The sequence below is a fragment of the Canis lupus genome, chromosome 18 (assembly GCF_011100685.1).
Source record: "Canis lupus familiaris isolate Mischka breed German Shepherd chromosome 18, alternate assembly UU_Cfam_GSD_1.0, whole genome shotgun sequence".
NCBI classification, from domain to species: Eukaryota; Metazoa; Chordata; class Mammalia; order Carnivora; family Canidae; genus Canis; species Canis lupus.
The window spans coordinates 18,150,317-18,163,999 of record NC_049239.1 but is presented as its reverse complement, the minus strand read 5'-3'; the positions used below and the strand labels follow the sequence as shown (position 1 = coordinate 18,163,999).

Genomic DNA, 13,683 nt, shown 5'->3' with positions numbered 1-13,683 from the left:
CAAGGTCATTCTAATAGCTCAAAAGGAAAAAAAAACTGAAGTCTGAATCTCATTTGACTAGAGAAACATAGCAGAATTCCAAAGGTACTAACCTACCTATCTAGGGGCATTTTGAATGTTACATAATAGAATATCAGTTTTGGGCAACGAAGACAACTAATTGATTCCCCCAAAGCAAAACATATCCACTGTGCTATTTATTTTATAACTGCTCATCAGAAAGTCTTGAGAAATGTGCTTAAGACATTGACTTTACAGAGATTAAATGATCCCATCCTACTGTCAGAAAGCTATTTATTACCAAGAAAAAAAAAAAGACTAACAGAGACAGAATGCAATTCAAATTCAAAACAAAACAAAACAAAACAAAACCTGTATCTTTTCTGGACTAAGAACAGGTGGTTAGACTAGTCAGGGGATCCAATCTAATGTCATGTTACTTCAGACTATTAGGCTTTTGTTCAATTTCCCTCAAAATTACAAGCAATGAAAATATCCCAAGATACAAATGCTTAATTTTATAATGCATGATAAACTTTATCATATGAGCACAATCACAAGGGGATGAAACAATGATATTAGTAGAGGAATTAACAAAAGTGATAAAAAATAGTTATGTGCAGTATCCCTTTTCTTCATTTAATAACTTAGCAACTTTTATCATTATACTCAGTAGTTTGATCATATGTTTTAACTTTTTTCAAACTGATCACACATCTATGTAAACTAGTAATATAACTGAATTGTTATATTACTCATTCTTGTATTGAGATACAAGATAACAATACAAGATTGAGTTAGGTTTATTTTTGCAGTTTGCTATAATTATATTTTCCTATTTGGTAAACCTTTACTGTGATACAAACTATACAAAGAGCCCAATGTATAAAAATAGAATTTCATACTATGGTATACATTTAATTCCTTGAAATAACAATGCCATATGTCAGATAATTTTACACAATTGAAGCAGAGATTTAAGAAAAAAATGTACAACTCACATGGCATTAATAGTCAATTTGACCTATAGTGCTGATAAAAATAGATAACCAATTTCATAGAAGTAAAATAATACTTGACAAGCCACAAAATAAACCCAAAGCAAGAAATCCCAACTATATATACTTTGATGATATACACTCATTTTCATATAGGTATATTTACACATATCCCAAAGTAAACTTTATGGTCTCTATTTTTCCATTATTTTATAGCATTATAATTTATCAAAACAAAATCCATAATGAGAGTCATATTTAAACTCATTAATCTTCACTACCAGAGAAGGAAGTGCCAGAAAAGAGATAATGCATCTCTATACCATATAAAGCCTTGAATAAATACAAACCCTGATAAAAAGAAAGCAGCATGCCAGAGATCTCTGAAGACAGCGCCAACGCTGTAAGAGGTGCTTGTACCGTGGCTCTGAACTGTTCCCTCCTGTGTGTTATCTGTGGTACTAGAACCATCTCCTTCCCTATGTACTTCCAAATGGGCTGCTTTTCTTAATTTCCTTCATCAGAAGAGATTAAAAGTAGAATATAGCTTTAAAATTTTAACAACCACTTTCTTGGTAGCACATTGAAAATTTTGATTAAACATAAACACAGAACTTTAATACACAATAAAATTCAGATTAACTGGATAAAAGTTAATCCAAACATTAAGGTACATATTCAAGAACGATTTCTCTAAATGTTAGGTTATTGTTCCTTGCTCACACTGACAAGTCAGTGGACATTAGGTTGTAATGATATCATTGGACAGATTTTTACAAAGCATTTCTTCCCTATTTGAATGCCACTTATCTGCAGAAGAAGAAAGAAGAAAATTTAGACCAAAGAGAATTATAATCTAACTAATCAGCAATGCTATTTATCTAATGTAGGTATTATCTTTTCAAACGAAAAAGGCTTCAATCTCAACATCCCCAAACTGCAAATGTCACAATCTCTTAGCAACGATATTCAAAAGAGGAATCGCTCCAAAAGACCCTTAAAACAGAACTCCATTGTGCCAGTGAGACTTGCTATGTTTACTTAATCAAGGGGCAATATAAACAGCTTCAAACAGCAATTAATAAACAGAATTTAGCTGAATTTTTTTTCCTGGCTACTGTTTTTGCCAAAGTGTTAAGTACAAGATTCTGTGAACAGAGGGAATTATCAGCAATTCCAGCTAATATATTCCCTACAATGATATTAGGTGCCTTGGAAATGAGCTTTAGGAAAGAAAGCAAAAACAACAAAGACAGGTATGTGGTCTCATAATAGCCTTGAGGCAAATACATAAACTAAGTTATTTGGTAGCTTACTCTGAAGCTTTCTGCTTTATTTGAAAGAGTGACTTTATAAGATAATATTTTATTTGAGTCAAGAACAATCCCAGATTCAAATTACACAAATCCACAAAAAGATCACTTTTAACAGAATACCTTCGTCTTTTACCCCCTGTACTTAGAGGAGGTTTGGGGGTTCTTGTTGACACAATCTGGCAGTGCACGGTTCCCAGGAGCAGCATCAGCCATACTGGCCCAATCACTTCAGTTAGAGGTATACTATGTGGGCTAGAAGCGGAACAGAATAATACTATTGCAGCAACTACAAAAAGGGAAAGAAATATGTTTAATTATAGATCTGATAGTCATTTCTTCAAAACTTTAAAAAATCGTTCTAACATCACTTCTTGACAGATTCCTTTTCTAAATTTAAATAAGTTAAAAATGTTACTCCAGACAAGCTCTTTTAGACTATTTGTTTTTTTTGCACTGGCTAACCACACTATTCAGTAATAAGCTCCTGGAACAAGATAACATCCAACAAAGTCTTTAAAGTACACATTTTAATGATGCAATGAAAACCAGCTGCATATGAATCTAAGAGCATTCCTGATAAGATCACAATCAAAAGAACCACTAATCTCAAGAGCACTTAATTTCTTTGTTTTACAAACAAGGAAGTCTATGATAGGTGTGTAACAAGGCTATCAAGAGCTTCTTTTCAATAGAGGTTTATCCACTTGGGAATAATAAATTTATTTGGGTATATTTTTCAGGAAAACCACTAAACACTCACCAATGCTAACCACTGCCATATGAAGAAGAAATATTGTTTTTGCCTGTTCAGCATCCTTTACACTTGCCAGACATTAAGTCTCTGTCCTTTGGGAATTGGCCTTCTTTATCTGTCAATCAAATGGTCTTATTTCTCCCACTTCAGGGATAGCGAGTAATCTAGTCTTGCCTGAGTCTTAATTCTAGGCACAGGAATTAATAAAGAGACGGGCATGTGACCTTAACAGGACCAATCAGAATCTTTTTAAGGGATTAATACAGATACTTGGAAAGAAAGTCTTTCTCCTACATCACAAACAGTAAGAGCTGTGGAACTAGGAAATTGCCAGGGGCCACCTTGGCCACCTCCTTAAGAATGAGACCAGCACAATGAGAACAAAATTAATAGCACAGAAAGTGAAGACATCATCTGAGCCTCTAGATCCAGCAACACCTGAACATAGGGCCTAGGAGTTCCTAATTCTGTTTTGGAACAATTGGAGAATTTGAAAATTAGGAGTTTTTTAATTCATTTTGTTAGGTGTGACTGTTGTAATGTGCTTGTGTAATGTGCAAATTTTGAAGAGAACCATGTTGTGTTCAGGGGTAAAAACATCATGAGGTATATAATTTAACAAAATATATTAAGTAAATATTCTAAAATATGAATAATGATTTAATAAAAAGATGCACATATGCTATTTAGAACGACTATGTAACTTATCATGTAAATCAGGACTCTTCGGAGAGTGAAAGGAGAGCTGTTAATAAACGCACCAGGACGACACAAGTAGACTTAGACAGTTGGACAGTCCCAAGCAAACTGAACAAACAGCCATCCTGGTCTACCTAGTTTCCTGGGTTTTTTGAAAATTTTTGTGATCAGTGGTAAAAACAAAAACAAAAGCAACACTTTTTGCAAAAGCTAGTTTGCATTTGGTTTTTGCCACCTGCAACTGAGAGAATCCTGGCCAAGCTAGCATACCAAGATGCAAGCTTAAAATACCACTTTATCTCCTAACATGTTTAAGAAGTATCATAAACACAGCTTTCCGCTTTATATTCTCCTGAATGATAAGTTTCTTTCAAAAGAAAAAAAAGACTTACATTTTTAAAAATGCCAATCATCTTTATAAATTACCCTGGAATTTAACACAAATTCTCTAGTTGTTTTATAACAGAGTCTACAATTTTGAAAAATATGGAATTTTTGTTGTTTTTAATGTGAACTCTAATGTGACCCTTATTAAATTCCTTTAACTTTTTGAGCCTTGATTTATTTTTTTTTGTACAATAAAACAGGATATAGGTACTATAAACTCCAGTGAGGTCATACATATAGAACATTTTGAAAAACTCCTTTACATGAGAAAATGTGTACTTCACAATGGCAAATAGTATTTTTATTTGCTATCATTAACTTTCTTTAAAAAGAAGGGGAATGCAAATGCTACTTCAGAGGTTCCGGTTTCATGGGGCGCCTGGGTGGCTCAGTTGGTTAAGCATCTGACTCTTGATTTCAGCTCAGGTCATGATCTCAGGGTCCTGGGATCAAGCCCCAAGCAGGGCTCCGCATGCAACGGGAAGTCTGCTTGAGATTCTTTCTCTCCTTTTCTTCTGCCCCTCCCCCTGCTCTTTCTCTCAAATAAGTAAATCTTAAAAAAAAAAAAAAAAAAGTTCAGTGTTTCAGGCACAAAGAACATCTTAAAGTACTTCAGATTTTATATGGCCTCTTGCTGGTTATCTGTAATCTTTCAGCTCTGTGACCACTGTCCCCTGGTGGGGCTGGAACCGGCAAACTGTACTTGGTATCTTGACAGGAAGTTATTATGCTCTGTGAAATTCTGCCAGTAGAAAGCATCAGGAAAAGCTGGGGGCGGAGGGGCAACTTCATTCCTTCCTCTTTTTCCTGGCTGTGCCTAAGTGTCCATATCACTTCCATGGCCTCAGTTCCTAAGACAGTGGTCCTGGTATAATGTCCAACATACTGTTCCCCTTTGAGTGAAGGGTTAAGGAGAAAACATTCACTTCTCTTATATAATGCTAAGCTATACCTTAAAAAATAATTTATTTATTTATTCATGAAGACACAGAGAGAGGCAGAGACACAGGCAGAGGTAGAAGCAGGATCCCCATGGGAGTCCAATATGGGATTTGATTCCAGGACCCTGGGGTCACGACCTGAGCTGAAGGCAGACGCTCAACCACTGAGCCACCCAGGTGTCCCTAATTTATATTTTTGATCATTTAATGAAGTCCTATGAACTAGACAGAAGATTTTTTGCTAGACAGTACTTCTACAGATTCCTTGAAGAGCTCAATGAAGACAAAATGTTTTATTAGGCACAAAAGTTCCAAGGCAGGACTTCACATACTGGCCAAGTGGAACTCTAAGGATAACTGTCAGAAATATAAACTATATAAAGTTTAATTTTCAGGTCTGTCAATCTTTGAGATTTAGTGGCAGATGTCAGGCACTGGGAATAGTAAGACAAAGAAACGTAGTCTCTGTTCCCCGCCCCTCCTCAATTTAGAAGAAAAGGGGGACACATAAACAAAATACTGTAATGGACTGAATTGTGCCCCTTGTCCTGTTCATATGTTGAAGCCCTACAGGGCCTATATGGATGTAGTAAAGGTTGAATGAAGTCATAAAGATGAAGCCTTAATCCAATAGGGCTGACATCCTTTTAAGACAAAGATATACCAGAGGTCTCTGCTCACACACAGAAGAAAGACCATGTGAGGGCACAGTGTGAAGGTAGCCATCCACAAGTTAGTAAAAGAAACCTCACCAGACACCAACCGGATGGCACACCGATCTCAGACTTCCAGCCTCTAGAACTGTGAGAGAATAAATCTGTTGCTTAAGCCACACAGTCCGTGGTATTTCGTTATGGCAGCCCAAGGAGACTAATGCAATACCTATGAAGAGTGCTATATAATACACACAGGGAAGACCTACAGCTAAAGTGCAGGTAGGAAAGGATTCTCACACAAGGTGACACCTGATGCCTAAGCTAACTGAGAGAACAAGTAGATGCAGACTAGGGAAACAGAAGGGGAAAGGGCCACCAAACAAAGAGAGTTGCACATTCAAAGGCATATAGGATTAAAAACAAACAAAAAAGTACCACAAAACAACACAAAAAAGAAACGGCAAAGAGCTAATTTAGTCTGGTAAAACCTGAGGAAAGATTCAACAAGGGACTGATTAAAAACTTCGCTTTCCTCTTGAAGGCAATGATAACTAGAAAGAGATTTAGACCTTAAGTGGCTGGTTTGGATTTGCAATTTAAAAGGTAAATGGACAGAAGGCAGAAGATAGGACTATTGGCAGTAATCTGGGTGAGAAATGATATAAGCAAAAAGTGTAAATGGAGTTGAGAATATATAGTTGAGATACTCAAAAGGCATGGAATTGAAGTAAAATAACTATAGTTAGTTATACCAAACCAAATCTGACTGTACAGGATTCTTTCTACCTTTTAGGAGATAAGGGTGGGATAGAGAATGAGGTCTTAATTTAGCACACTGCATCCTATTTTTATATGCAAAAAGATGGAAGCCCGGGGGTTTTGAAAGGTACCAGCAGATTCCTGAGGGTCATTAAGGGTCATATCATTACTTTGTCACTGTCTGTGATGTGACACAGATTAAGTCACTTCTTTAAGCTTTACTAGGAGAATATTCAGTGCTCATCATTTAGGAACAAATATAATGTTAAACTCTATTTCTGAACTGAAAAATATCTTTTTCACATCTGATCTAACCAGTCTTCCTTATTTAACATAGATAAGCCAGTAAGTGAATTTCAGACACAATATGTGAACTTTTAGTTACAATGGAAATTAGTCATCATGATAGTAAAAGACAGCAAAAAGCTTAAATGTCCAATACTGATGTAGGATATTTTACAATAATTTAAAAATATATTTTTAAGACTCTGATGCTTGTGATGACATATGGCAAAAAAAAAAATACAATTTTTATATAGAATAATCTCAACATATAAAAAATGTTACAAAGTAAACTGAAAGGCAAGATTATGGGTAGGTTTCTTTTCTTTATTTTTTTTTCCTACATTTTCCAATGAATGTTTGGAATGAATGTTTATTTATCACTTCATTAATGAGAAAAGCACACATATTCTATTGATAAAAATCACAAAATCTTCAGAGTTCACTCCTTTTCATGTATGTAAGATGTACTCTGGCTAAAAAGAAACAATTTTCCTAAATGAAAGTCTATAGGTTTATTACACTTTTTATTTAAAAGACATTTATCTGGGAAAGAAAAAGATTTTTATCTTCTATTAAGAGTTGTTGATAAAACATATTTAAATCATCATTCAGGATTACAATGTTTTTTAAAAAGCAAGACATTAAAAAAGGCTGAAAAGGTGCCCACTAAATTAAAATCACTGCTTCTATTAGAGTACTGGCATGTAAGTGGTATCTTCTTCATCCCTCCAAAAGCTCTACAGTGTCTTATATTATGTGTTGTACACTGCTGCTCTGACTGGGCACCACAGCACCGCTGCACTGGGAGGCAGCTTGCTGGAGGTGTAAGCATGTGGCTCTGCAGTCAGACGGCCTAGACCTGAATCTGCAGACTGTGTGGCTTTGTGGCTTCAGGGTCCTTCGGGTCCCCTTTCTATAAGCTAGGCAAATACCAGTACCTATACTTCCCTGTGTGATTGTGAGAATTAAAACAAGAATCTGAAAAGCACTCAGAAAATGGCACATAGGGGCAGCCCTGGTGGCTCAGCGGTTTAGTGCTGCCTTCAGCCCAGGGCCTGTTCCTGGAGACCCGGGATCGAGTCCCATGTCGGGCTCCCTGCATGGAGCCTGCTTCTCTCCCTCTGCCTGTGTCTCTGGCTCTCTCTCTCTCCCAGGAATAAATAAATAAAATATTTTAAAAAAGAAAAGAAAAGAAAATGGCACATAGACTCTCAGTACGGAATGAGGGCAGTCTCAGAACACAATGGATAAATGAGAAGAGAAATCATGGCTGACACAGGAAAATGAACTTGTATAACTTACATAAAAGACGACTGGTGTGGTAGGTATACGTGGTATGCATTTGAAGAGACTTTCTAATTGCTAAATTCCTCTCCATCTGTATTTTTCTTTAGCCACCCACAGATTCTAATTTTCATAAAATTATACTGGAAAATAACTGCTTTGTTTTCTCAAACATTTTAATACTAAACCAGCTTTGTCCTACTAAATAATATATCACAATAAATGTGTATCTTCACACTCAGTGTGATTAGTATGTTTTTAAAGAAAGTCTTAGTAACCCTTAAAACATAACACCCCGAAAAATAAGGCAAAATTAATTTCTATCACTTAATTATACCTTGAAGGAGATAAAGGACAAGAAGCCAGAAAAAGATGACTTTTGATGTTACTTGTAACCACCACCGGAAGAAAAAGGGAAAAAACACAACTCGAACAATTCCCTTTCTAGTCAGAGAAGTCCAAGGACTTTCAGGTTTTGCCTTAGCAAATGCAGACCCTGAAAAAAGTAAAATAAAATGACAGAGTACATTTATCATTCTTTAATTTCCTTAGAGAAAAAATTTCAAAATGTGAAGAACAAAAAACCATGTATAATTTTATTTTGCATTACACTGTGAGTGAGAAATGCCCAATTTTGAGTAGTGGACAGGTTTATAAACATTCTCACGCTACCATATTAATATAAACTCAGGTACTCCAGAAAAAAAACCTATTTTTAACTGAAATAACAGCAGAATCTCTCCCACATATTTTATAAATGTAAGATGAAGTTCAAATGTAAGCTCCAATTAAGAATTAAAAATTATCACTTTAATTTTTTATAACCAAGCCATATAGCTTGCTAAGCAAACACAAGCTGGTTTTCTTTTATTATTATTTCTTGGACTGATTTTTATGGGAGTACAGACTAGTCAATGGTATTTAAACACCTGCATTATCTCTTTCTTATACTATTCCCACCTTCACTTTATGCTTACATTGCTTTTATTTCTACAAATCTGTATCTAACCCACTTCGAATTGTTTCTTCAAGGTCAATTTCTAATTACATTAAGCTTTTATTTATTTAAGACTCACCTCTTACAAGATCAACATCTATGAGGTCTGGTTTCACATGCGCTGTTTTCTTTGGTTTATTCCTTAAACCCTATAATATATTAAAGTAGTACTGGTAAGAGAGTAGATCTCAGAAGTCCTTGTCACAAGAAAAAAAAAATCTTTGTAACTGTGTATGGGGATGGATGTCAACTACTTATAGTGATATCATTTCTCAATACATACAATATATTTCTCAGTACAAATACTATATCATGTTGTATATCTAAAAGTCAATATAATCTTATAGTCAATTATACATCAATAAAAATAGTATTGGAATTCAATATATATATCTTCAAATTTAGAATAATAGAAGATAAATTCTAAAGATTTCAATTAAAAAAACTTTAAGTAATTATAATGAACAAAAATATAAACACATTATATATTTGTTACAATTGGAACATAACTTTAGTATTGTAATAAATTTTATTACTTCCCAAAAGGATAAATTTGGGGATGTGTGTAACAGGAGAGACCTGTTTATTACTAAAAGTAAAAGTCTAAAACAAAGACAATCACTACCACCCAACTAGGATGTACAGTCTGAGATGGTCCATGAGACTGTTTGGGGCCCAGATATGCATAAGAGAGGCTGGCTGGGAGAGCAGTGGCCCTGAAAGGCCCTCAAGGGGCCTTCATGATGCTGGGGCGTTTCTGCAGGAAGCAGTGGCTCACAAAGCTGGGATGCAGACTTCTCAGCTAATGCCAGTAAGTGGGGGTGGAATTAGCTAAGACCCAGAGAGGATGATGCCCATCTCAAGGTGGCCACTATGTTCACATGCCAACCACTAACGAGACCACAATGCAACCTAATCACCTTAGAAATCAGACGCCATGCCCAGGCGGAGCAGGATGAGGGAAAAGCAGAAGTCACGAATTGAATTAGTTTAAACTCGGAATTATTGAACATTAAGTTTCTGCCACCAGTGGAGGTGGGAATAGAGATAGAGATCAAAATCATCGGGGGAAAAAAATCACACTTAAGACTAGGATGTTAAGAATTAGAAGAGCTTAGGCTAAATTCCTTAGGGGCCAAGTGCTGAGATATGCTGCAGTGTTTAGATGATTTGTTTACTATTCATTTAATTCATCAAGTAACTGCAGTAAATTCTGTTTGGTCCTGATCCAAGTAACAATGACCCCTACGGTAAATTTTTAGTTAAGGACTATTTGCATCTAAAACAAATAAGAGGAGGCTATTTGAGCTCAGAATTAACTGAGATGTTTAAACCAAAAATGTTTCCTGAAATCAAGAAGAAAACTACTGAGAGGTACAAAAACAGAAGAAAAGAGGACAGAAGACAGAGCCATGGTAATTTTAAATATAGCCAATTCTCATATTAACAGATCCTGTATTTGCAAATTATCCTACTCACAGAATTTATCTGTATCCCCCAATCAATACTTGCTGTGCTTTTGTAGTCATTTGCAGTCATGTACAAAGTAAGAGTGGCAAAAATTTTGAGTCACCCAATGTGCACATTCCCTGGTGAAGTCAAACAAGGCAACAATCTGCCTTCTTATTTCAGCTCTCATGCTGAAAATAAGTATCCTTTTCACAGTCAACTTAGTGCTGGGTTTTGCTTTTTTTGGTACTTCTTTTTGGTAATTTTGTTGTTTAAAATGGCCCTCAAGCACAGCACTGAAGTGCGGTCTAGTGTTACGAAGCCCATGATGTGCCTCACTGAGAAAATGTAATCTAGATAAGCTACGTTTGGCCATGAGTTACAGTGTCGCTGGCCATGAGTTCAGTGTTAATGCATCAACAATTTATATTAAACAAGGTGTTTTTCAACAGAAAAATACATAAAACAATGATAGGTATCGATCACTTGACTTGTGACTAGAGGTGGAGCAATGGTCAGTATCTGTTAACTCAAGTGTTCATGGTGACTTTATAGAATGTAACGCCTGTGAGTAATGACTGCATCTGTACTTCATTTCCCATTTTATTTATTTTTTATTTTATTTTATTATTTTATTTTTTAAAGATTTTATTTTATTAGAGACACACACACAGAGAGATTGAGATAAAGATTTTATTTATTTATTAGAGACACAGAGAGAAAGAGAGAGATTGAGAGAGAGAGAGACAGAGGCAGAGACACAGGCAGAGGGAGACGCAGGCTCCCTGCAGGGAGCCCGACATGGGACCTGATCCCAGGACCCCAGGATCACGCCCTGGGCCGAAGGCAGACGCTAAACCACTGAGCCACCCAGGGATCCACTCATTTCCCATTTTAATGTCAGGATAGTGGCTAGCAGACTATGAATCACTCCCAGTGTTTTGCACATTGGAAAAGCAATTCTAATAATATATACACATTTAAAGCAAAATTTCATTAATAGAACATTGTTTAGATTTGGTATGAAATCTAAGATTTAATCTTTATTACTGTCAACAAATTTGAAAACAGTAACATATTTTGATTTACTTCTACATTATTTTTCTAATAATTTTAAAATAATCTTATTGCCAATGTTTTATGACAAATCTGAAGCTTAACTTATTGCTGTATACCTAAAATTTTTATCAGGTTGTTTTAAGAACTTAAAGTCCTTATGAAAGGAACAGTAAATTATCTTGATTTATGCAATTGTGTTGTCTTTCAACATGTTCATTCTTCTTGACCTTTTTCGTACATGGTTCATTTCCTATTTTATATTTTATTAAAACATTTATTTTGAGCTACATTGTAGAGTCACAACACAATTGCCATTTTCATTTTATTTTATTTCAAAGAGAGAGCGAAGCAGGGTCTCGGAGGGAAGCAGAAGGAAAAGCAGAGAGAGAATCTTAAACAGGCTCCATGCCCAGTGCTTGATCTCACCATCCTGAGATTATGAGCCAAAATCAAGAGTTAAATGCTTAACTGACTAGGCGCCCCATATATATGTATCTATTGATCTATTTATCTATTTACTTATATTTTTTATAATTGCCACTTCTGATAAAACTCCCTTCAAGGTAACCTATCAGAATATTTAGAGGGTTTAAAAAAAGAAAAACAAAGAAGAATTTCATTGATAAATCTCATAACATTTATAATTTTAATCACAAAAAAGATATTAGTATTCATATGTAAGTATTCATAAAATCAGTTTAAGTAGATATTTTAAGTTGGAAAATTTTATTTTTTATTTAAAAAAAATTTAATAGATTTTACTTATTTGAGAGAGAGAGTGAGAGATACAGAGAATATGAGCAGGGTGAGGGGCAGAGGGAGAAGCAGATTCCCTACCTACCAGGCAGCCCGATGGGGGGCTCAATCCCAGGACTCTGGGATCACTACCCAAAACAAAGGCAGATGCCTAACTAACTGAACCACTCAGGTGCCCAATAAGTTGGAAAATTTTAAATTGGTTTAGAGTAAACTATATTCACACAAAATAACATAGCTTTCAGGACTAACTATAATTATGGACCATCAAAAAGTTTAAATGAACAAAAAATGAAAACTAAGTTCAAAAGAAAAGATTTTAATAACTAGTGATTAAATTAGAAAGTAGAAATAATCAGACACCACAAATACAATTAATCTGTAAGAATCTAAGTAATATATTTTTTTTGGATATACACTTAAAATCTTACAGTACATTCCTAAGGCACAATAATACAAATTGTATGAAGTTCTGAATTTTTTTTTAAGTTCTGAATTTTTAAAAATCTGTAAGTACACAGATAATGTTGAGCCAAAAAGCTTACAACAGCTGTTTAAATTTAGAAAGTACTTCTGTTCAACGATGCAGGCTTCCCATGCATGGAGCTATTATAATACTGTGACTCCTACCAAAGGATGTAACTATCAGTTTCACTTTCCAGAAATCCTATTTAGTTTCCCCCATCCTGTTTTTCCTCTATAATGACTTTAAATAGCATAATTCTTTTTACCGAGGCTATACAATTCTAGTAAGTACTAACACTGGGGGGAAATTCCACATTTACTTCTAAATTTGGGTCAAGGTGATCAGGGAATGGAAGTTTTCAGGTATAATTTCTAAAATGTTTAAGAAGAAAATAATTTGCAACTTACAAAAAACCTTAGCAATATCAAGTAAGGGTCTTCAATTAAAAAAAATAAACATATCCAAGAACATGTTTTCATGGCTCTTTTGTTTCTTTAGTTGCTGATCACTGCTGTGACATACAGACAATCCATTAGGGAGGACAAATTCACTGCATTCCGCAGAGTCTTCTCTGGGGCAGTGTTTTGGGTTTCTTTTGAAATCAAATATTAATACATCACAGTAATTTCTCTATCTCCCTTAGAATAAATGCAAAATTATTTTGCAATACAAATAACTTGCCTCAACTAAAATGTTTAGCAAGAATGGAATGTTTTAGGCTTGTCAACAAATAGACCCTGTTATTTAATTCAAAATAATAAGTGTTAACTTTAATACTTTTTAATTCTACAATTACTATTATAAAATACTATCTTTAAAGGAAGATAGATTTCAGAAAAAAGCTATAGTTCTCCAAGTTCATCCTGTCAGTACACCC

At 34.9% G+C, this 13,683-nt stretch overlaps 1 protein-coding gene across 7 annotated transcripts in view; it reads right to left on the bottom strand.

Annotated features, from left to right (window-relative positions):
* PHTF2 (putative homeodomain transcription factor 2) overlaps positions 1–13,683 on the bottom strand; it is a 113,305-nt gene that overhangs the window by 38,620 nt on the left and 61,002 nt on the right. For 5 of the 7 annotated variants that reach the window (XM_038562822.1, XM_038562817.1, XM_038562820.1 and 2 more), the window contains 4 exons: positions 9,156–9,225; positions 8,417–8,575; positions 2,435–2,600; positions 1,349–1,513 (listed from right to left, as the gene is read on the bottom strand). In XM_038562822.1, coding sequence (XP_038418750.1) covers positions 1,349–1,513; positions 2,435–2,520 — 251 coding nt within the window. In that variant the 5' untranslated portion in view covers positions 2,521–2,600; positions 8,417–8,575; positions 9,156–9,225. Of the gene's footprint in view, positions 1–1,348; positions 1,514–2,434; positions 2,601–8,416; positions 8,576–9,155; positions 9,226–13,683 lie in introns of those variants that run through there. The other 2 variants (XM_038562819.1, XM_038562823.1) reach the window with 2 other exon arrangements.